The sequence below is a fragment of the Centruroides sculpturatus genome, unplaced genomic scaffold (assembly GCF_000671375.1).
Source record: "Centruroides sculpturatus isolate CEXI.00-Female unplaced genomic scaffold, Cexi_2.0 scaffold2286, whole genome shotgun sequence".
NCBI classification, from domain to species: Eukaryota; Metazoa; Arthropoda; class Arachnida; order Scorpiones; family Buthidae; genus Centruroides; species Centruroides sculpturatus.
This window is the reverse complement of record NW_019386465.1, coordinates 28,928-52,193: the sequence shown is the minus strand read 5'-3', so window position 1 is coordinate 52,193 and position 23,266 is coordinate 28,928. Positions and strand designations below refer to the sequence as shown.

The 23,266-nt window shown below is 30.8% G+C and overlaps 2 protein-coding genes across 3 annotated transcripts; one reads left to right on the top strand and one right to left on the bottom strand.

The window, feature by feature from the left end:
* The first annotated feature begins 2,360 nt into the window (after window positions 1-2,360).
* On the top strand, window positions 2,361-20,037 carry LOC111615063 (serine/threonine-protein kinase ULK3-like). The gene is made up of 13 exons (XM_023356437.1): window positions 2,361-2,477; window positions 5,919-6,023; window positions 6,105-6,248; window positions 6,329-6,411; window positions 9,430-9,585; window positions 9,667-9,772; window positions 10,508-10,548; window positions 12,624-12,717; window positions 19,252-19,319; window positions 19,414-19,489; window positions 19,571-19,611; window positions 19,685-19,802; window positions 19,867-20,037. The coding sequence occupies exons 1-13, from the start codon at window positions 2,384-2,386 to the stop codon at window positions 19,887-19,889; spliced, it is 1,149 nt and encodes a 382-aa protein (XP_023212205.1). The 5' UTR covers window positions 2,361-2,383; the 3' UTR covers window positions 19,890-20,037.
* Window positions 20,011-22,749, bottom strand: LOC111615064 (homologous-pairing protein 2 homolog). Of its 2 annotated transcripts, none has more exons than XM_023356440.1 (2): window positions 22,611-22,749; window positions 20,011-21,090 (listed from the first exon to the last, which is right to left on the bottom strand). In XM_023356440.1, the coding sequence occupies exon 2, from the start codon at window positions 21,012-21,014 to the stop codon at window positions 20,364-20,366; it is 651 nt and encodes a 216-aa protein (XP_023212208.1). In that variant the 5' UTR covers window positions 21,015-21,090; window positions 22,611-22,749; the 3' UTR covers window positions 20,011-20,363. The 2 variants fall into 2 exon arrangements, with proteins under 2 accessions (XP_023212208.1, XP_023212206.1); XM_023356438.1 differs by lacking the exon at window positions 22,611-22,749 and adding an exon at window positions 21,423-21,646.
* Between the last annotated feature and the right edge of the window lie 517 nt (window positions 22,750-23,266).

Below are 23,266 nucleotides of genomic sequence, written 5' to 3'. Positions count from 1 at the left end.
TGAAAATTACCCTGTAAAATTCTATGAGTTAATGAAAATCTTCCAAATTTTTAGTCTTATTTTTGCATTTGACCTGATAATGTTGAAAATTGGTTAGTGTCAAATAATTGGAACATAAATTGTGGGACAAAGTTTTATCAGAGTGTGAGAATTATGAGAATTTCTTGTATTTAAAGTATGAATTTAAGATTAGCATTTGATACAAAAAATTCTTCTAGTAATGTAATGTGATGGCATTTAAATAGATTTGAGCCTCAAAATTACATTATATGTGATCAGATTTGGAGTGTTGTAACTCAATTATAAAAAATAGAGTCTGGATAATGTAGGAAAATTATATATCAATAGATATTGATTTGTTCCTGCTTTCCTAACATTGCAATGGCTAGCTTAATTTAGAATCATTGAAAGAATTATCATATTTTAAGTATTGGGACAGAGACATTTGTGAATCTGTTTAGGGAGAGAATTTAAATATTTTTATGTTGAGAATTGCTGATATTTCTGTAAAATAATTCACATCACATTTAAACAAATAGTTATAGTTTAAAGTTTTTATAAACTTTTATATGAAACTAGCTGTTACCCATGACTTTGTCTGCAGAGGTTTTGCAAGCAAACCCCATTTACATTCAATATTTCAACAACTATAGTAATTGTTATATAACACCTACCGCCGAGAATGACGAGAATTGCCGAGAATCAAACGAACTATTTTCAATTTGATCAATTTTCTGGAACGTTTACAATTGTTCTATAATCGAACCAATATGCAATAACAAATTTGAATCTAAAACAGTTTGAACATTTTTAAAATCGAAATAGATAAAAATATTTATAACAATGTCTGAAATGTTATCATTTTAATACACCTAAGTACTCGATGAAGATTAAATCCTCTCCCTCTCCCGCCCACGGGGGAATTTCGAAAAATCCCTTCTTAGCGTGCATTCCCATGGCATACCCTACTAAAACGCAGATAAAAACAAAAAATTGCATATAAAATAGTGCAGTAGAAGCTGTTTTTCTGGTTAATCCTTAATCCTCTCCCTCTCTCCCCACGGAAGAATTTCGAAAAATCCCTTCTTAGTGTGCGTTTCCATGATGTACCCTAACTGTCTACCAAATTTCACCTCTTTAAGTTAAGCGGTTTGCACTAGGCAATGATGAATCAATGAGTCAGTCAGTCAGGATAAGCAATTTTATATATTTAGATACATGCAGTATTAACTTAAATGTGATACTAAACTGTGCAATTAATTGTCAGTCTTTCTGATTTATGTAATACAGTATTTATGGACTAAATTAACTTAATTGAGTATTAAGACCTGTGAATTTATTATTATAAATTCTTAATTGATTGTCATAAAGAATAATGAAGAATTTATTTTTTAAATTAAAAGAAAAATACCTGCCAAAATATTAAAATATTGTAATTTCAGATGTTTTATGCATACTTTGTCATGGCTTTTGAAATATATTGATGGATGACTAACCAGTTATAGTAATAACAGATAATCAGTATTATTTTAGATATTAAATTAAAACAGTGCTAAATTGCTTATTATTTTTGTAAATAGGTCAAGGATTTCTGTCAGAAAATTTAATTTCTGTTTTTAAGAAATGCAGTTGCTATAAAATAGACAAAATAAATTATTTTTATGGATTTTTTTTTGTTTTAAAACTTGCAAATGAATTTTTAAAAATATAAGTTTCTAATTAGGAAAAACAATTTAATTGATACATTGAATTTGTTACGATTTACATTAAATTAGATTGGTGAAAACATAAATCAAAATTTAATCTGTTTTTAATCTCTAATCTTCATGATTTTACGATAAATAGAGAATAAATAAATTTTTGACTATTAATGAGTGATTATCTTTCTTTAATAATTTGGAATAAAAATTGTGCTGATAAAAAGCTTTGTTAACTCAAAGTATTGATCTATACGAATAAGTCAATAATATGGCAATAAATTATTATTGTGATCTAAATGCTCACGATAATGATTTATGGCCATATTAGATTAATTATTTTGAATTATGTTTTTGGAGTAGTTTTCCACAATGTGCTTGGATTGTGCTAAAAAAATTTTAATTTAGAAAAATTACACAATTGGAATGACTGTTGACAAATGTGTGTTGTTTTGTTAATTTTTTAAAACAAATCTAGTTACTTAGATTTGAATAAAGTCCAGTTTAGATAGTTTTCTAATTTTTAAAATGAAAATTTAAATTTAGATTTTGGTTAAATTATTAATTAGATTTAAATTATAGATATTTCTTAAAAATAATTCTTTTAGAAAGATTATGAATTTTAAACATTAAGAATTAAAATGCATTGTTTATTTTAGTGGGACGATAAATACATCTACTTAATTATGGAATACTGCAGCGGTGGTGACCTGTCACATTTTATTCGTCAAAGGAGAAGACTACCCGAAGTTATTGTCTGTAGATTTTTGCAACAATTAGGTTGGTTTTTCTCTTGTTTTAATGTTAAAGCTAATAGTAATTTGGTAGAATATTTTTTTTAAGCCTTAATTCAGTTTCAACTTAATATTTCATTTTGAATTCACATAACACTGGCATAATTTTAAAAATTAAAATTGAAAGCTTAAATATATAAAACTCCACAATTTCATTTCAAATTAAATTATAAAAATACTTTAATGGAGGAGTAAAAATATATACAAACTAAACTGTGAATTTGGTAAGCATTTTCATACTAAACACACGTTAGGATCAAATCTTACAGATTGATTTTTGAAAAACTAAATGTTAATTGTACATCATCATATATGTACAGTCCTGTCCAACATGTTGTTCAGATTATTGGGACATTGCCATTTTCTGCAGTAGTCATACTGCAGAAAAATCGATCATTGTTGTGTTGAATGCATTAAATGTGCCAAGCACTAAACTCTTTGAATGATTGCCAGTCTCATTTCCATGGCAATGGGTCAAAATGCTCATTGGAGAAATTAAAATTAATTGTCAAAATGTGTTTTGGCAAAATTAAACAACTTCTATGTTGTACTAATATATTATGTTTTTTGACAAGTAGTGTTATTACTAATCTTTGTTGCTGTGATTATCTTGATTATAATTAATATTACATTCTCAATTATACTTGAGTTTATTATATATTTGTCAACATGGACATTAATCATTAACAGGACAGTTATACTGGTGTTAAGCATTTACACAAGAATTGAGGAAAATGTTCTTAGAGAAAACAGACTTTCTTTATTAAGCTAACTGTACACATACAACGATTATCATCTGTGTTTCGGGCCATCATGCCCCTCATCAGCAGGATTACAAGGATTACAATATTTGACTATAAAATAATAAATAGATAATTAAAAATAATAAATTTGAATTAATGGATGAAAAAGAAGTTGTTTATTCGTTTAATTGCTGTTGTGATCCTAATTAAACTCAAAAATTGAGGAAAAAGTTCTTAAAGAAAACAGTCTTTCTTTATTAAGCTATCTGTACACATACAATGATTAACATGTGTGTTTCGGGCTATCATGCCCCTCNAGATACGTTTTCTCAACTAGCGGATAAAATAAAGAGTACAAAGCCAATTCAAGTAAATAACAATCTTGTAATTTTGTAATGCTAAATTTGACATTATTAATTCTTAAGCAATTGTATTTAATTCTATAATTTACAATTGAAACAGATAATTTTCGCCCAAATTTTTTTCCCACATTAGTCATATGGAAAAACTTACGATATACAGGCATCCAATTACCAACAATAATTGGTTTTTATATTTAATTTTACATTGCTTCATATTCCTATTTAAAATTAAAAATTAAAAATGTTCCAATAGAACTAAAAAACATGTTAAAACTACCAATTTTGTTAAAAAAGGTTTACCTTTACAATGTTCATTCTATCAAGTTACACAATACTGGCGTGTGTTGAACTTACCAAGATATTAATGCTCATTCGTTATCTAAGATGGCTGCCCATGATTGGTGGATTATTCTGCCTAAGTTATTATTTATACTATTTTTTTCATTTTTAATATTTATGTGTTCATATAACTGCCTTTTATAATTATTTGGTTTTTTTCTTTATTATTACTGTATCTATTTTTATCTGACAACCATAATTATTACAGTGTTCTGAATTTGCATAATTACCTCTTATGGTGCATATATGCTCTTTTATTCTAATTCCTAATTTTCTTTTTGTCTCCCCTATATAAGTTTTATTATGATCACAAATGCAATTAAGCGAATAAACAACTTCTTTTTCATCCATTAGTTCAAATTTCTTATCTGACCTATATACAGTCGACCCCCTATAACACGGTAGATATGTTCCTGTTTTTATGAATCCAACTTCTAGGAGTCCAGCCAATCACAGCCCGGCACATATGCAGTTTATGGACTACGGCTGTTTGAAAGGTTTCTTCCATAAAATTAATTGATTCTAGACTAATTTGACTGAACATTTCCAAAATACGTATAATTTTTTGGGAATAATCCATATAAACTATGCTATAAACAAAAAATTATAGGATTACTTATCGAGTGTGCACCATTTGACTATGCCTTTGCTTAAGCTTGTTTTTGTTGTGGAGATTGTCGCCGAATGGCGCTCGCATGCTTCCTGATAAATTATTTTTTTGCGAAAAATTCACTGAACTTTAGAGGTATCATTAATATAAATATAATTTTTATGGACATTAAATAATAAATGGTTTTTGGTAGGTCCACTGCTCGTTTAAACTCAACGGTTTGTGCAATCCTGTCGCAACATGAGTCAGCGATGATGTTTTACCGAATTATAGGAGTTTTTTTTTAGCATGTTTGTACGAATACTGTTGCAATTTTTTCGCTGTGATATAGGAATTCAAACTATAGGAACCCATGTTATAGGGGGGTCGACTATAAATATCTTTTAAATAAGTTATTTTTCTCGGGAATTAAATTTACTTTTATCTTTCAAAATATTTTTGGTATATATGTAAAATTTACACAATTTTAGTCTTTATTAAAATTACTATTTTTATTAGCTTGATTATTGATCCAATCCTTCCATTTTTCTAATATTTTTTTAGGATATTCATTTAATAAAAACATTTTATTTGTTCTATTTCCAGCTGTTGGTCCTGTAAATTAGTCATTTTATTTTTAATTTTTTCTATGTACAATTTGAATATATTGAATTTTATAGATTGAGGGACATTAGACTTATAGTTTAATACTTGATATGCTAAGAGCTACTGTTGAGAACACAGTAATGCGATTTAACTTGCTTATAAAAAATGGTGGATGCCACATTGAACATGCTCTATAATGCATTTTAAAACCGATTTAAAAACATTTTCAATGATGTCTTCATGTCTTATTTCGTTTAACAATATTGCACACAGTGCCATTTCCCACAGGTGGTGAGTTTTTGGACTTTTTTTTTCACGGGAAATAAAATCCCATGATGTCCTGTACACTATTACCAAGTTTGATAACATTCTGTCCAGTAATTTTCATTTTATGGCCATTTCAAAGTGGAACTTTAATTATAAACACCCTGTATATATAAAAAATAATTATGCTTTTTCAATACATTATTTTCATGATTAGGAATGTATCGAGAAAGAATTTATATTAATTTACTAAAATTACTAGAAATTATTGATGTACATAATCGAAATTTATTTCAATATATAAATTTTTCATGTGTGATTAAAAAAAATAACTTTTTACCAATAAATGCTTATTTTATTTTAATGACAAGAGTCCTTGAATTATCAATGTACTACATAATTTAGAAACACAAATGATAAGAGTCTTCTTTATTTGAAAAGTATATCTACGGAATAATGATACATACTAATTTATTTATTTTATTTGGAATAAATATTTTAAGAATACTTTGTATAATTGCTAGCTACTGCGTTAAAAGTTCTTCGTTCTAATAACATAACTCACATGGACCTGAAACCTCAAAATATTCTCTTGTCCAATAATCAAGACCCAGTATTGAAATTGGCAGGTTGGTAATATTAATTAATTACTACTAGATTATTTATAAGTGGTTTACATATTATAATGCATTATTTTATTGCATATAAAGATTTTGGATTTGCTCAGTACCTAAATCCTGAAGATAGAGCTACATCTCTGCGTGGTTCTCCCTTATATATGGCTCCAGAAATTTTGTTGAAACATCACTATGATGCAAGAGTAGATCTCTGGTCTGTTGGTATAATACTTTATGGTAAGCCCTATTAATTTTTTAATGATAAGATTTTTATTAATTTTATGATTTTAAATATTTTATAAATTTTTTCAATGTAGAGTGTTTATTTGGCCAAGCTCCTTTTTCCTCAGATACGTTTTCTCAACTAGCGGATAAAATAAAGAGTACAAAGCCAATTCAAGTAAATAACAATCTTGTAATTTTGTAATGCTAAATTTGACATTATTAATTCTTAAGCAATTGTATTTAATTCTATAATTTACAATTGAAACAGATAATTTTCGCATAAATTTTTTTCCCACATTAGTCATATGGAAATTTTTTCAACCTCCAAAAATTTCTCTACATCCTGTATTGAACAGAATAAATCACATTAATATACTTTCTGAACTTTCCCTAGTACTTTTGGATCTTTTGACCCATCTTCAGGATGTAACACTTCTGATTAAAAATTCTATCAGAACAATTGCAGTTTTTAGAAATGATGATTATCCCTGAAAATCAGTCAAAAAGCTGAATGTTTAGAAGATATTAACATACTTTCTGAAGTATCTTAATATCATAAGATTTATCTTCTCCAATAGAGCAGAATTAGAGAGATATCATAAGTATAGTAAACTGAAAATAATTTTACTTCAACACAATTAAAAATAAAGTAATGAAGCTTGCTTCCACATTGACTTTAGACAAAATAAAAGAAATATACAGAAAACAATATTACAAAGTAAATAAACTCCAAAAATAGAAGCATTATTTTTATTTAGTGTTTCTTAATTATGATCAATTTGAGTTAGAACACATTCAAATTCAAGCCATTGAGACAGGCTTTTCCAAGCAGATTTTTCTCAGAGTTATTTTTATTTTAAACTGGTATAAATTCAATTTTATATTAATTAACATAGAATAAATTGAAATTTAAAATATTGTATAACAGCTGTTAAGTGAAGACAATTATTAAAAAAACTCTACAACAATGTTCACTAAATTATTATTGACTAAACAAAACAGACACACTGTATTCTGTTAGAGATACTACTACAGTCCACATTGCTTTTACTGTACAAGATAGATAAGTTTTTGCCAAAAGAACTATAAATAGATATCTTATGTTTCTGTTTTTTAATGTTATATAATTTTACTCGAAGAATATAATATTCTGTTTAATTCTATCTGCTGTATATTGTTGTTTATGCATAATTTTTATTGCTTTCTAAATAAAAATTTTGTTTAGTTTATAATATTGACATCATTCAAAAATTGTTTAATGAAGATTCAATTTATTAGTCTAGATCATTTTAATAATTATTTCAAAGAATTTCATTATTTACTTAAATAATGATAGCATGTAGAGATAATGCTGCAAAATACAAATAAATCTTATGACATTCTTATGCAGTGTCAAAGATTATGCATAAATAAGCAGTAAATATTGAAGCCTAACAATTGCCAAATTATATTGATCTATATTGCTAATACTTTTATTAGTTAAATGCAAAGTAATTTTGCACTAGAGGCAACTATTAGGTCCCATCTCTTGCTAAATTTAATAATCATAATTAAATTAATTAATTTAGAACATTCTAGAAGAAAAGAATTGACCTGAAGCGGGACTCAAACCTGCAACTCCTGCTAACCTTACAGTTATGTTGCCAGTTACTCTACCTGGACTTCATTCAATCTTCACTTTCAGAACTTATTAATTTAGATATAACCATACTCAGTTACTTATGATGCTGGCTAGAGATGACTTGGCACTATGACACTCAGCTGGCTATTGTTGTACTTCAGCATGTTATATATACATGTATATATTGTTTAAATTATATTATTTACTACATATAGATTTTAAAACAAAGTCTGTCTCAGAAATTTACTCTTAAGAATAATTTGCCACCATTAAAATTTATGCATATAATTATTGTATATTTAGATAAATTACAGTATATTGTATACTATTCTAGTTAACAGTGATTATTTAGATTAGAATAAAAATTATAATTAATCATTGTCTAATCTAATCTAAGTAATCACTGTTAATCAGTCCAGGTAGATTAGTATACAATATACTGTAATTTATCTAAATATACAATAATTATATGCATAAATTTTAATGATGACAAATTACTCTTAAGAGCAAATTTCTGAGACACACTTTGCTTTAAATATTTTAAAATATTATGAAACTAAGTTTATCAAGATTTTAATGAAAAAATTAAATAAATTTTAACAGATTATTATTTTCAGCTATTTGAAAAATTATTTTTGTTCATTTTTCTTACATTATAAACATTTTTCTATCACAGAACAATATAGCATTCTCTTAAATAGCATCACCTTAAATCACCAATGAATATCTGTGGGCAGATCTCCCCCATATATATTAAGTACAGAACCCTTCAGTATTAATGAATTATTAATTACAGTATATGATTTTATTGCAATGATATCTCCAAATCATATGCATTTTAAACTTACATACTCAGACATGTATATAAACCTCATTACTAGACATAATTTGTACTTTTGTTTTGTACTGTTTGATGTACTGTACATTCAAATATATTACCAAATGATATTGTTATGGCCTAATGTAAATCATTTCTATTGAGTGTTTAAAACAACATGTGAAACATAATGGCCAAACATATATTATTTTTGAAGCTTCTACTGATATCAAACATTTATATATTCAGGATATTATTCATTTCATATTTTTATGTAATATGGTTTAAAAACCAAACAGATATGCATGTCAAATTTCAATCTGTTATCATTCCTCTCACAATACTCCCAGCCACAGGCTATATGTGTACTTTTGTACCACAAAGGGTCGTGTTAAAGGATGAAGGTTTGGGGTTGAAATAACGAAAAAAATTATAATTTAGGTTACCTGACTTCTGTGAGAAGCTATGCAATTTTTCTGAAAACTGATAAAACAATACAATGATTTTTTATTGTAGACTGTAGAAAAAATTATCATCATCCTTATGTTTAGGAAAATAATAATTTTTTTCAAAATTTTTGACGGGTTTTTTTTTTTAAGCACTTTATATCTCAAAGAAGCCAAACAACAACACAAAGTTATCATAATAACTAAATATATTTATAGTAAATATTTATTAGCAAATTTGACACAATAAAATAAAATGTTAATTTCCTATCAGAAATCTCAATTTTTAAGTTTTCTTTGACAACTTAGATTCCCTATGGTGTAAATATCTCCGACAATTGTCGACATCTCATTTTATCTCTTCTGGAAAGAGATCCAAATAAAAGAATAACTTTTGAAGATTTTTTCAATCATCCATTCATTGACCTGAAGCATATGCCCTCTCCAGAATCGTATCAAAAAGGAGTAAGTTTGCACAGTTACTTATTTTGATTGATCGTTGAGATCAGTAATAAATTATTAACATATAGTTTCATTTAATTTTAGGTAAAATTAATTCAAGAAGCTATATTGAAGGATAGTTATGGTGATTATAATGATGCTATTCAATTATACTGTGAAGGACTACAGTATTTAGTTCCTCTTGTTACTTGTAAGACATTTTATTTTGTTTGACTTTCATACAGTTGAATACAAATCATTCCACATTAACAGAAAATTGTTAATTGCAGTTAACAATTTTAATCATTTTCTTATTTTTGAATTTAGGTATGCATAATATAAATTTCCTTAATTTTCTACATATAGCATGCAAAAATTTCTAGAGGCTTAGCTGCACCTATTTTAAATGATTTTCATGTGGGAAACCTTACTCACATGGCAATTAATGCTTATGAACAAGTCTATGTTGATGGATTTCTGGCTAATCTTATATAATTTTTTCCATTAATTATTTTGTGTTTTTATTCATTTTATCTGAATTCTTAATGCCTTTTAAAAGGAATTCCGATTGGTTGTATCCAATTAATTCCATTTGACGTGCAAAATCTCTTGTATGTTTCAATACGTCATTCTTGTTCCAAAAATGACATTTTTGAACATGTCAAAAACATTTGAACCTTAGTTATTTATTTATTTAATATTAAGAAATTTCTGAACTGTATTGCACAGTTAAATTGATTATTAAGTTATAGAGTACAATCTTTAATAATAGAATGCTTTATAATCAAAAAAGTTTTAAAGTCATATTCATTATTGTATAAATGGATATTATCATTAAACCTCATTAACTGATTTATATTCTGTTGATTAGTTTTATATCATAGGTATTGCAGTAATTATGGTGATGATAAAATGTAATCATTGACACTTTTTATTCTTTGTTTAGCCGAAAAAGACCGGAGACAAAAATTAATTTTTCAACAAAAGGTAGGAAATATGTTTAATAAAATTTTCAAATTTATTTTATACAGAATAATGCAAATTACAGACATTGCATTAACCTCCAATGAATTGTTAATTTATAATACTTTGAAACCACTGTTGTATTATGAAGATAAGATTCAATAGATAATTAAGTTTATTTATTAAATACGTTTATGTGAACAACTGGGGTTAGCCAAGTCACCTATGATAGCTATAAGCTAGTTCACTTTTGTATCTCCCACTGGTGAGGTCGATTGCCCAGAAACACTCGAGAAACTGTCATATAATGCGAGTATCAATACAGCAAATTTTTGTTATTGATTTAAGAGATTTCAGTTATATTTGTAATTATGCACCACTCACTCAATTGCAATTTTAACTTAGGTTGGAAGTAACTAACTCATATTTCTTTGATTGAAATAATTAGTTTCAGGAACAAATCTTTGCTTCAGCATTGCTGCATTGTCTGTATGAGACTATTTATGTGTAACAGTCAAGTCATGATGGGCCCAACCAGTTGAAATCTTTCTTTTCTGTAAATTGTTTGTTAAAATATAGGATACTGATGTTGGTGAAATTCTTGTAGATTCTATAGTTTCTACACATTGCTCAACAGTTGTTTCACATGTTGCTTGTCCATTGTCATTTTTAGCCTTATTGATTTCGGGGCATTGTTTATACTTAAATGTCCTTAAGAAAACAACTAATCCAGCAGGAAACTGTACTCCAGTATGTTGTTTGATCACCGTGCGAATCATGCAAAGTATTGAGAATGTTTGTTGGACTTTTGCCAGATAGTCTCAATCTCGACGATCGACCATTGATCTTTACACTTCACCTTATCTGAAGCCTGTGCATGATTATTTCTAACACTCCTTGGTCCAAAATACCATGTACTACATGCACTGTAGAAATAACAAAGCCACTTGACTCATTCTCTAGTCTTACATTATGATTGATATGTCATTGAGATTGCATCATCCGCTTGTGTTGTTGTTACATTGTTCACCATTATGAAATGACTTTTATATATGTTTGACTGGATTGTAAGTCATCACAAATTTATTTATATCATTTTTTCAATATTTTAATATGTGCACTAAAAAATTTTTTTAAGAATTTTTCCATTTCAAAAAGTTCTGTAATAATTGTTATCTTATGAATTTCTCCTTCAGCATGTTTTGAATTGCATTTATTTGATGATGATTGAGTCAAATTTGAATGTTTGTGCGCTCTATGTACCACTACTATAAATTATTATAAACATAGATATTACAATTCATCCCTTTATTATACAGTAGAGCGTCGTTTATCTGAATCAATTGAGGACTGGGTTGTTCAGATAACTTATTTTTCGGATAACCGATTATGTACGAAAAAATACATTAACCTATCCCGTGTTGAAATTTTTCTCCGTTGCGTGTCGCTTCGCATTGAATTTCGTCGATGTTAAGCCTAATGTAAACTTTTTAAAATAATAATCGTGACTATTGTATCGTTAAAAATTATTCCTTTATTTTGTACAAACAAAATAAATATATTGAAAAATATAAAAACAATAAAAAATTATACTTTAGAAGTTAATTTATTATCAAAAACGTAAAATATTTGAGTAGCCCAAGACATAGCCAAAGATTGCAGCGCCACAGCAGTGGCAAAAATTTAAATTTGCCGACTGGAATTATTTCGGATAATCGACGCTCTACTGTAGATATAATTTTTTTGTTTCTACATTTATTAATATATTTCAGAAGTTAGTTTTAATATAAAAGTCATAATGACTAGAGACATCTAGTTTGAAAAATGTTCCAATGTTGACATAAGATATCTCTGGTCCACAGGTCAAGGTCATGACCCAAGATATGTCAGGAATACCAGGGATACTTGTAGGTTAATGCCCTCTGCTGGCATTACACCACGAGCAATCATGCTATAACTAATCATTTCCATACCTGCTTGAGACTTGTCCGCACACCAAGTTTTGCAGTGATACAACTTGTTGGTGTGCTAATTTTTATGGCAGTGAGTGTATTATCAAATCATAATGTTACAAATGTCATAATTACTTTTTCTTTCAGGTAGAAGAATATATGAATAGGGCTGAAGAACTAAAGGATATGGTGAAGACATCTTCTGAAAAGACTACATCAATAGAAATGTCTGGAAAGTTAGGTAAATCAAACATTTATTAATATACAAATGCAGAATTCATGCACAAGTTACATTGGATACATTTGTAAAGTTAATCAAGCTAAATGAAAATGGTATCACTTTTGTTCTTACTTTTGTTAGACATTTTGTCTGATTTGTGTACAAATGGTTGGTATGTCTAAGGGTTGAAATTGAGAATTTTGCTAGTGTAGTCATTCGTAAAATGTTTTTCTTGGATTTTTTTAAGTAGGCAGTTACTTTTATCATTTCACTTTTTAATCTACAATTTTTACACTTGAATTTATTTAGAAATATAGTAAGACCTTGCTAATCTGAAATTCTGGTTAATTTGAAATCACCAAAAAATATCTTAGCTGTTTCTGTCTCCGAACAAACTATGTAGCTGTTGCATTTGCCTTGTGCTGCCCAGAATACATGATGTGGACGAACCCTCAAAATAAATTTAAAATTTCTTATCAGAGTTGAAAACAAATGCTAATCTTCAGTCTCCTCCTTACTATGTAGTCTTCATTTATTCGTAGAAAGAGGTCAAAAACTCCATGTATGTGAAAGAAGTGTCAGTCATCCTGACATAATATAATGCACTCATCAAACTACAGTATATTGAGAATTTTCATATTAATATAATGTGATTGAAAAATCAACACAACCTGATCATCATATCTGTGCTTTATTGAATATAACATAGCCCTTATAATTTTTTCAGTAGGAGGGTAGCATATGTGCTGCAATTCATTCTACCTCATGTTTGGGGATTGCACTTCGTTGGTGTTGTGAGTGGGATGTCATTTCTCTAGATCGGGCACATATTTATCGTGAAGCAATACTTGGATAAAAATAGCTCAGCAAGAAACTTTCCGATAAATCGTGGCATTATGGATAAAAGAAGTAGTGGATGTCTGTCAGTACCGAGAGAGAGAAAGTGAACATTATGGTACAAATGTTGCAGCTGCCATAAAAAGTCTATGAAATTTTGAATGCACATTATAACAATCATCTCAAATATTTACCTAAAAACATTACAGTGTGCATAAACAACTCTTCGATTTATATACCATTACATTCTACTGTATGTGTTCAGTGCACAACTTTTCAACTTCATCACGCAAAAAATACATTGGATTATCTAAAATTCTTTTTGACAAAGGGTTTGAGCCCCAGTTGGTTTGGATTAGCAAAGTCCTACCAAATCGGTGTCATCAGACACCATTTTATTCACAATGGAAACTAACCACTTCCTTTGTGACTTTCATTTTAAAATGTCATCAATGTAGAGCAAGCGGAACTAAGTAATTATGACTAGTGAGTGTCAAAAGTACCTTGTTTAATCATTAAATTTTACAAACATTTCATTGCATGCTTTATCCATAATTGCATTTTCAAGTTAAGCTACTTACTGACAAATAATCACAATTTTGAAATTTGTATAATATGATCCTTTAAAATATCTATAGATACATTGTAATGTAGAAGAACGTGCAAGATATAGTCAAAATTTGCTAGTTGCAAATTATATAATCGCAAAAAATATATATATAAAAAATAGCTATCGTACATTTTTCTTATATAAAATTGAAGAGTAACTTTGTGAAAAATAGAGTCGTCTTAGATGTCATTTGCAGCCAAGTAATTGAATTGCAACAAATGTAAAAGGCACCAATTTTTCTGTTGTCTAGAAATATTCAATGTATGAGAATAATTATTACATTTTGAACTTTTTGATTTTCTCTATTTTTTTTACTAGAAAATGAAATTCAATAAGAGAATCGTTAAAAGAATTCTTTTAAAATTGTAAGCTTAAATGAAAATTCATTATTTTTAAGTAAATTCTGCATTATGTAGTTTAATTAGTTAATTCTATGCAACAAACATTACTTTCTCTAAGCTCTGTGACCGTGCAATTTCATGGCAATTTTATTGTTTTTTAGCATGCAGTTCTTAATATATGCTATTACAATCACTGGGCAATTTTGAACATTATTTTTAATTGTAAATCATAATTAGATTTTGGATTTTTGGCAAAAATTTTTGTCTGTCAAATTGGGTCCGTTCGGAAATTGCAATTATTTTATTGTTTTCCGACCCATCCTGGAAGATCGACACGATAAAAGCAATGGTCTGCCACTCCGGGTCAGAAATCTCGAATTTTTTTGCAGGCAATCTGTCCCAGATAAGTCAAATCTGACAGGCATGGAAAAAAGTGTTGCTCCCTTAATGTCCTCAAGATGGAGTCAAAAACAAAGGACTGGCCTTAAGTATATTGCCAATCTTTTTTTGATATCTTGTGAATAAAATCTCTTTATTTTTTAAAGTAACTTTAAAGTTTGTTGGAGAGTGGAGCAACAAATTGCCACACAGTTTCAACAATGTCTTGTTTAATCCTGTTTTTTATAGCTCAAGTACACGAATTACAGCATTTACTTATTTATCAAAAAGTGCAGCAGCTGTTAGGGTAAAAGCAGTATTATTTTTTTGTAATTCAAAACCTAAATGTTAATTCTTTTGAAAATTACTTCATAGAACAATTTAATTTTTTAAAAAGAATTTGTATTTAGAAGATGTTTCTCTTTATTTACAGATTTTTTTAAATTACAGTAGAGCATCGATTATCTGAAACAATTTGGGACTGGGATTGTTTGGATAACCAATTATGTACGAAGAAATATTTTAACCTATCCCATGTTGAAATTCATTCAAATCCTTGCACGTCCTTAAGTACCCTCTCGTGGTCACACCGGTGCTGCCAGCTAAAACAAAAATAATATTGGAGTAGCCTAAGACATAGCCGAATATTGCAGTGCCACGGCACTAGCAGAAATTTAAATTTGCCGACTGGAATGCTTTCGGTTGATCAATATTCGGATAATCGACGCTCCACTGTAGTTGTTTCTAGATTTTAGAGCCTATTTAGCAAGGCAAATGGACTTACTGTATTTTAATGCTTGAATTCCCACTTTGAAAACATTGTGACTTGTGAGTCATCTCCTGCTAGAGGGAACGCAGACGATAAGAATATGCAAATATTAACATTACAAATGGTTCTAGCTACAAGACAAAGTTCTTATTTTGATAGATAGTTAAGGATGTTATAATCAAATGGATGCAGTGACCGGCAGCAATTATATACCATACACCAGTTCTTTTTTGACAAGAATGAAAAGAAGATAATGCATCTGTTCTCTTTGCCACTATTCTCTTCTTGTGTTTCTATTTCAAAAGAAAGAGATGCATTTGTCTTAGCTTAAAATATGTCTTCTTGATTAACAATGGTAAGAATTGTGGGATACGAGGAAATTAGAACTTATATTTTTTCCGCGTGTCAAAAGAGAACAGAAGTATTCTGCAAGTAACGTGCGGTGTTACACACCAAACCAATTCACGGTTGAACCAGACTGGCCCGAAAAATTACACCCATGGAAGGGAGAAAATGAAATTGTTCAAAAATGCTCCTTTCCCCCTCATTTTTGCTATAGCAACCAATAAACATTACAAATGTAATACAAATACTGATATTTCTAATTTGCCTTCCTCAACATGAGTCTTGGTTTTGATCATAAAAACAGAAATGTGGCTTTATGGCTTTACTAATTAATTTCTGATCCAACTTTAAAAAAAATAAAACTATTTTGGTTTTTGATCTCACAAATATTTCAATAACTTCTATGAATTTCAAAACCAGAGGTAAAATTGGCCTCAGAGAGGCCAAAAACATTAGAATTTCTTAACTTCAATTGTTGAAGTTGGGAAGTCGACAGATCCATTTGAGATAAAACTACAGTCAACCCTCTTTAGTATGCCACTGCAGACAGTGGCATACTGTTCTTCCCTGTTTTTTGGCACTATACAAGGGTGGCACTGTTTTGAAATTAGAAAAATATGTACTACTGAAAAAGAGAAAATTCAGTATAACACTTCTACAACAGAAATAAGAGTTGAAGTGAAGGAGTAAAATGTACACACACTACAAGTAAATGCAAAACATATTTATTTTGAGACAAAGAAATCTGGTATTAATGATGTTCACCGATTTCGTCAATAATATTATTTATGGCATAAACATGGGCATTACATCAGAATCAACACAGTAAGCTTCTAGGATGGTTCTTACTATTCTCATGCTTTCTTTTGCTTCTTTAGCAGATGGCGATATTTCACTTTTTCAGTCTCATCATCCGAATCAGAATTTTTAGTGTGATTTGCAGTTCACAGGATCGCTTCTATGTTCATTTCTTCAAAAGTTGGCAAATTGTCATCAAGGTTTAAACATTCTTCTGAAGTTAAGGGATTTTCCAATGATGCTGTTGCTTGAAACTGGTTCAAAACATCTGTAAGCTCTTCTACCACATGATTTTGCCGTGATGAGTCATAAACTGACGGAATTAACCCCGTGTGGCTCCAGCAAGTTTGGATTGTTTTGGGTGTTATGGGAAATTATCTTGTCTAGCTGCATGCAGTAATACAATCCACTTCCATCCATATTAGAAATATTTTGCAACTCATACTATCCACTCACATCAGACAATGTTTCACAAGCATCTGATACAACTTGGTAATCCACTTCAGCTATTTCACCTTTCCTGATATTCTATGAAATTTTGTGACTGCTTGACATGCTAACTATATTGGAAGTCTGTAATTCCCATCTGTTTTCCAAATTCTTTTGCTTTATCTATAATTACAGCTTCTGTTACAATTCCATACTTGGCATTAACTTGACTAATTCACATTACTAGGGCATCTTCAAAATTCTCATGTTTAGCAGATCTAAGACTCAGTGCCTTAGAGGAAGGCTCTTGCAGCCACTTTGTTTTTTCTTCCAAGTTGTGTCCAATGCATCTGAAACTGATTGTTTTCTTCCACAAAAAAGAATGCGTTCTGCTATTCTTTGTTGTTGACTAGCATTGAAAAATTTTCTTTGTATAAACAAATTTCATGTTTTTCTTTAACCAAAACTCATTTGCTCATATTGAGAACACTTGCACAACGGCAAATTACAGCAAGTTAACAATACAGTAGAATAGAACACTATGAAAGAGCAACAGATTTCAAAGTAAGAAGTCAAGACTCAATGCTATCTGCTGTGGGTGAAATATACCCAATATTCCAACAGAATAATTCATTACAAAACTGTTTAGGGGAAACGGATTCCAAAGATTTTTACTGGCATTGAGTTGGCATAATGGGTTTTTTTTTAAATATATAGTCGATTCTGTTTAATTGGGCCACCGGTTAATCGGGGCAGACTATTGGGCCAAATCCCAAAGAACGGAAACCAAACTAATAAATTAATACATAATTTAATCACTTAATTGGGACAGTAGCAGAAAAGGAATTTAGCAAGTTTTGATATATTTTAGGGATCTTCTGAAAATATGTAGACACTAAATACACTAATGTTGTGTAGGCCTAACGATTGGCAGAGACAAAGTGATTTTGTCTTTCTCTCGGGCAGTTCAGTTTTTCCAGAGGGGTCGCCATAGCGAGATGTATCACACGGGGATCCTGTCTGAGATGGACCAGAATGCGAGCTACTGATCCTGCTCTGGATTGGACCGGACAATCCCTTTAAAAGCAAAGGGACAAAGATCCCCAGACAATTTTTCAAGGTCTCTGGAGTGAGTTGGAAGACAGCTAGTTGCCTTGGAAAGTATTTTGTGCATAATTTTGTCTAGATTCGAACAGCAGCCATCCGATCGTTGAGACCAGCATCTGGAGCTGGTGGATTCTATGGACGCTTGTGCCGAAGTGGCCCATCTCCAAGTAAAGGAAACTGTGCTCAAAGGAAGACCACAAGGTGACTTTTGGACGAACCCTTTCCTTTCTCCCTTTTTAGTTAGAACATGTTCTAACTAAAAAGGGAGAAAGGAAAGATCGTTCAATCAGAAATGGATCAAACGGTCAACCTTGTGTATGTCACTATTAAGTCCCAATTAAGTGGAATCTACTGTATATACTCCATAGGGAAAATTCGTTCTTCATAAATATATGGCAGTAAATGAGGGTGGCACTCTATCAAGGGTTAAAACAAACAAAATAGAGAAATTACAATAGTTCATCTACAATTGACCAATTAATGTCATTTCTCTATTTTGTAAAGCTACTTTTGAACCATTTAGAATTAATAATCAAACCCATTTGTATCCGTCGTGTTGTAAGTTTACATAAATTGAATTAGTATTGCAGAATCTGACTACGACCTAATGTTTTGTCTATTTTTGTCGATTTCTAAATTGGAAGAATTGCAAGTTTGATATTCTTCTTTTGGAGCAATTTATTTTTAAAATTGCTCATTGCATTTCCAAAAACAGTTTCGTTTGCAGAAATATTGGTTTTGCACTGGAACAATCACCACGGATAATGGATCGGACTCTATGTAGCAAAACAATATGCATTCTTACTCATTTACTTAAAACAGCTTTATGGTTTAAAATATAACTTACAAAACAGTACAGTTGGGGATACGACACAGAATTGACTTCCAATATTTATTATGTTGTACATCTCTCCGAAAAATTAAAATTTCTTGATTTGCAGCACAGATCATCTCCGAAAATCCGGATTTGGAAAAATCTTTCAGGAAGGCCGAAGAAGCAGAGAATTTGGTACGGACGTTTTACCCCTTAATGATAAATTCAAATACAAAATTTAAAGCTCGAAATGGCAGAAAAGTTCTTAACGTCGTCTTTTCTTTTAAAGAATTATTTAGGAATGCACGAAGAATCTTCAAAACTGTACCGGGAAGCTCTGGAAGTGATGGTTAGTTACGTCAAAGGTAAGTCTAGTGCTTTCGTACATTTTCCTTCTTATCGTACATTTAATATTTCATTACGTCCACGTCGACTTTACTCGCCAGCTCTTCCCAAGGGAGAAAAGAAGTCGATCTTGCTTCGGGAAGTGAGTACCATAAACACATTTACATAATTGCACTTAAACCGGAATCATTCATCCGTCTCCGACAATCCTCCAGGTCGACCGTTGGATGGGAAAGGCAGAAGAGGCAAAATCCAGTTCAAAGGGCCGAAGGCTACGGTCCAACGAGATACTGGCCGCCATGAGGTCCAACATAAGTCCCACCGACACGCTAGGTAAGAACAACACATTTGGATTTCCGTCGGAACGTTTGGCACCGTCTGATCGATATCGTTTCAGGTCAGAACTGTTGCATCCAGTGAAATTTCTTTCCGGAGCCACGTCGGTAAATTATTGCAGAGTAAAGAATCTTCGGACTCGACTAGCATTTTGTTTAATTTATAAACAGATTTTGTAAATATTGTAAATAAAACAGGAAATTTGTTTTTAATAAATTATTTATTATTTGCATAGATTTTTATGCATTACAAACTAAGATTTAAATTTTAAACGAATATACAAATTTTGCTTACGTACTGTCGGATAATAAATTTGTAGACAACCAGATTTTAAAATAATCCCCTCGGATTTCTACCAATTATTATTATTATTACCGGCGAACATCAGAGTAAGCAAAGAATCTTGTTTTCTTCTAGAAAATTCTATCGCAAATCTGCGATTTCATTTGGCATTTGTTATAAACTTACGTCGTCGTCCGGCTTAATAAATAAACTTAACCGCACGGAAAGTAAATTCGATAACAAAGGTTTCCGAAAGGACCACGACGATAAACGAATCTACGTCGACCCCGTCGGGCCGGGGTAAGAGACGTTGGCATCCTCGTCGGTTTCCACTCCGGTCTCCTCCAAGAGCGCCTTCTTGCCCTTGGGATAACCTTCGAGCACGGTCTCCAGAATGTCGCAGGCCATTCTCTTCCTCTTCCTCCACTCCTTCAACGCCGACTCGTTCTCTCCGGCAATCTTCTCTTTGGCTTCGGGCGGAACATCTTTGGACCTGCACTTCAGCTCCTTCAACTCGGTCTCCATTTCTCGGTTTTCTTTGCGTAATTCTTCGAGTTTGTTTCGTATCTGTTCGTCCGTTAAACTATTCTTTAACGAAGCCAATAAAGTCTCTTTGCTCTTGACCTCGCCCTGCAAACCTTTCAAAACGGAAGTCGTCTTGGAAATGTCCTGGTCCATTTTGGCGATTTGTTTCTCGTCCAGCGACTCCATCTGGTCCTGATTCGCGTAATATATCTTTTGTTTTCCGTAAACTTTTTCTTTAATTTCGTTTTTTTCTGCCAGAGATTCCAGACATTTAACCACGGCAGTTTTTCCGTGTTCTTTGTGCAGATTGTTGAAGACATCGATGGCACTGTACGGCCTATTTTGCTTCTTTAGATATTCCAGAACGGCGTCGTTAACCGACTTACTTTTGTTTTTACTCATTTTAAATCGAACCGACCACGCTCCAGACGACTTTCCCTCCGTTTACGTCACGTGATATACTTCTACGGCAGTCCATCTGGTGACGAAATATTAAATGTAATTTGCATATTTGTATAAACGATGTACGATGATGATAAAAAGTGAATTATTATTATTAAAACTTTTATAAGTAACATAATAACCAGAACGATCGATTCTTTTCCGAATTAAAAACTTGAAAAAATTATTAAATAAAAAATTCTAATCACGATCAAGAATAATGTTAATCATTGCTAGAAGTTTGCAACATTATAAAAAAAAAATTGCTATCGCAGACGAATGTTCTAAATTTTTTCTCGGAGATTTTCAGTTAATCGAAATATTGCATCGTAGCGTTTAGTCGCGATGGATTGAAGAAATTCTACTTACGCCTCCAGTCAATTTAACATTCGACTTAAGTTTCATAATTCTTATTTTTCTCGTATATAAATATTTTTTTATCCGATAAGACCACCTTTAAATCTTTGACCTGATGTCGCCATTTTAGTTCCCTTTCGATTCTTTACGTTTAAATCAAAAAACTTTGGCGCTCGTTTAATCGGGATAAATAATAATACTTCCTTTTGGTAATTCGTGGGCTTTTATGTTTTTTCCGTGGTTAGCGAGTGCCCCGTTAACAGTGCGGTAAATTATGTGCGCCAATGCTCGATTATTCGTGTTTTTCACCGGATGCTCGCCCTCTGGTGTTTAAAAACAGAACTACTCTATCTGGGTCGTTTGAATGTTCTTCGTATATTGTCAACGGTAGAGATGAATAGTAAAAGTAAAAGTAAAGCTTTCTGTTGTGTTCCAAATTGTAATTCCAAAGCCATACGCGATCCCGATATAAGTTTTCATGTATTCCCATATGAAAAACAGATGATTTTTCGTAAATCAGAATTCGGAGACTCAGAAATGTAACCGACGGAAAGAGTGGATTCGACTGCTAAGAATTGGCAAAAAAGTTACGAAATGTATGGTAGTATGTTCGAAACATTTTACTCCTGAAGATTATATTTTGTCATGTATACTATCATGTTTTTATAAATATGTTTAGATTATTGTAATTCGATAGTATTAAAAAATCAAACTGAAAAAGATTGCATAGAGTCTAAGTATAAAGTAATTAGGATTTGTATTCGTTTTTAACCTTTTATATAGGATTATCTTCAATAAAATGTAATTCTATTCAATTTTATATGATATGTCGATAAACTTTAAAATTCCAGTAATTTTGTGTGGGATAGAAGTAAATGCTGATGTTTGCAGACAAAGAGCACAAAAATGTACAGAACGATCTTGCTCGTTTTTCTCGATAATACCACATAAAATGACGTGTCCTGCTAGTAATACTTGTTCTCCTTCTATAAAATTTCTCGATGAACTGCTACAAGTAGCATATTTCATTATATCAGATAGTAATATATAATTCATTTTACATTGACGACTAACAAATGACCCAGATAGAGTAGCCATTTTGTAAAAATACAGCGCCCTCTATAGTTCATGAAAAACGCGAATAACGTTTTCTTCGTTTATAAAATATATTCAATTATTAATATTTGTGATTAGGCTTACCAGACGTTCCGCTTTGACAGGGTCTGTCCCGGTTTGATGACGCGGTCTCTGCGTCCCGGTTACTTACTTGATAAAATTTTAAAAGTGCCGAATATACAAGAAGTAAAAATAGTGCAACCCGGGGTAAGATGGCGATACGACAACTAAACTGTCCCCTCTGTTACACTCACTGTTGCCAATCTAAATGTCTAGATGTTTTCCCTCAAAATTTATATCGTGTGGCCTAATGAATTTACATGTTTTATTTTTCAACCACATTTTTTCACAGAATTTGTAATAGCGTGTAGCCTATGAAATGCAGATATTTTTATTTAAATTTTAGATATTTTGTTTCAATTAGAGTTGGAAACACTGAAACTTACACTGGCACGTCATTGTCGCGTACGTCCTATCTTATTCGACTCGATATTTGCCATTATTTCGTGCTGCGCATTAAATTAATCTCCAAAATGCCAAAAAACTGCGCGTTTACTGATAAATTAAAAAAGGATTATCCGGTTTTGAGAAAAGTTTGTGATCGTATTGACAAAGCGAAATGTGAACTGTGCTTTTCAGAATTTTTTGTGAGCGTTCGGACATTAAAAATTACTTGAAATGTGCGAAACATAAGGCAAACCTAGTAGCAGCGGAAGAAACTTCCTCAAATATATTGTCAT

What these genes read in the sequence shown, in the direction of transcription:
- LOC111615063 (XM_023356437.1), top strand. Translation starts at nt 2,384, where the DNA reads ATGGAATACTGCAGCGGTGGTGACCTGTCACATTTTATTCGTCAAAGG. An exon ending in TAGATTTTTGCAACAATTAG is followed by an intron (nt 2,478 to 5,918) that starts GTTGGTTTTTCT and finishes TATAATTGCTAG; the next exon opens with CTACTGCGTTAAAAGTTCTT. An exon ending in TTTAGTTCCTCTTGTTACTT is followed by an intron (nt 9,773 to 10,507) that starts GTAAGACATTTT and finishes TTCTTTGTTTAG; the next exon opens with CCGAAAAAGACCGGAGACAA.
- LOC111615064 (XM_023356440.1), bottom strand. Translation starts at nt 21,014, where the DNA reads ATGAGTAAAAACAAAAGTAAGTCGGTTAACGACGCCGTTCTGGAATAT.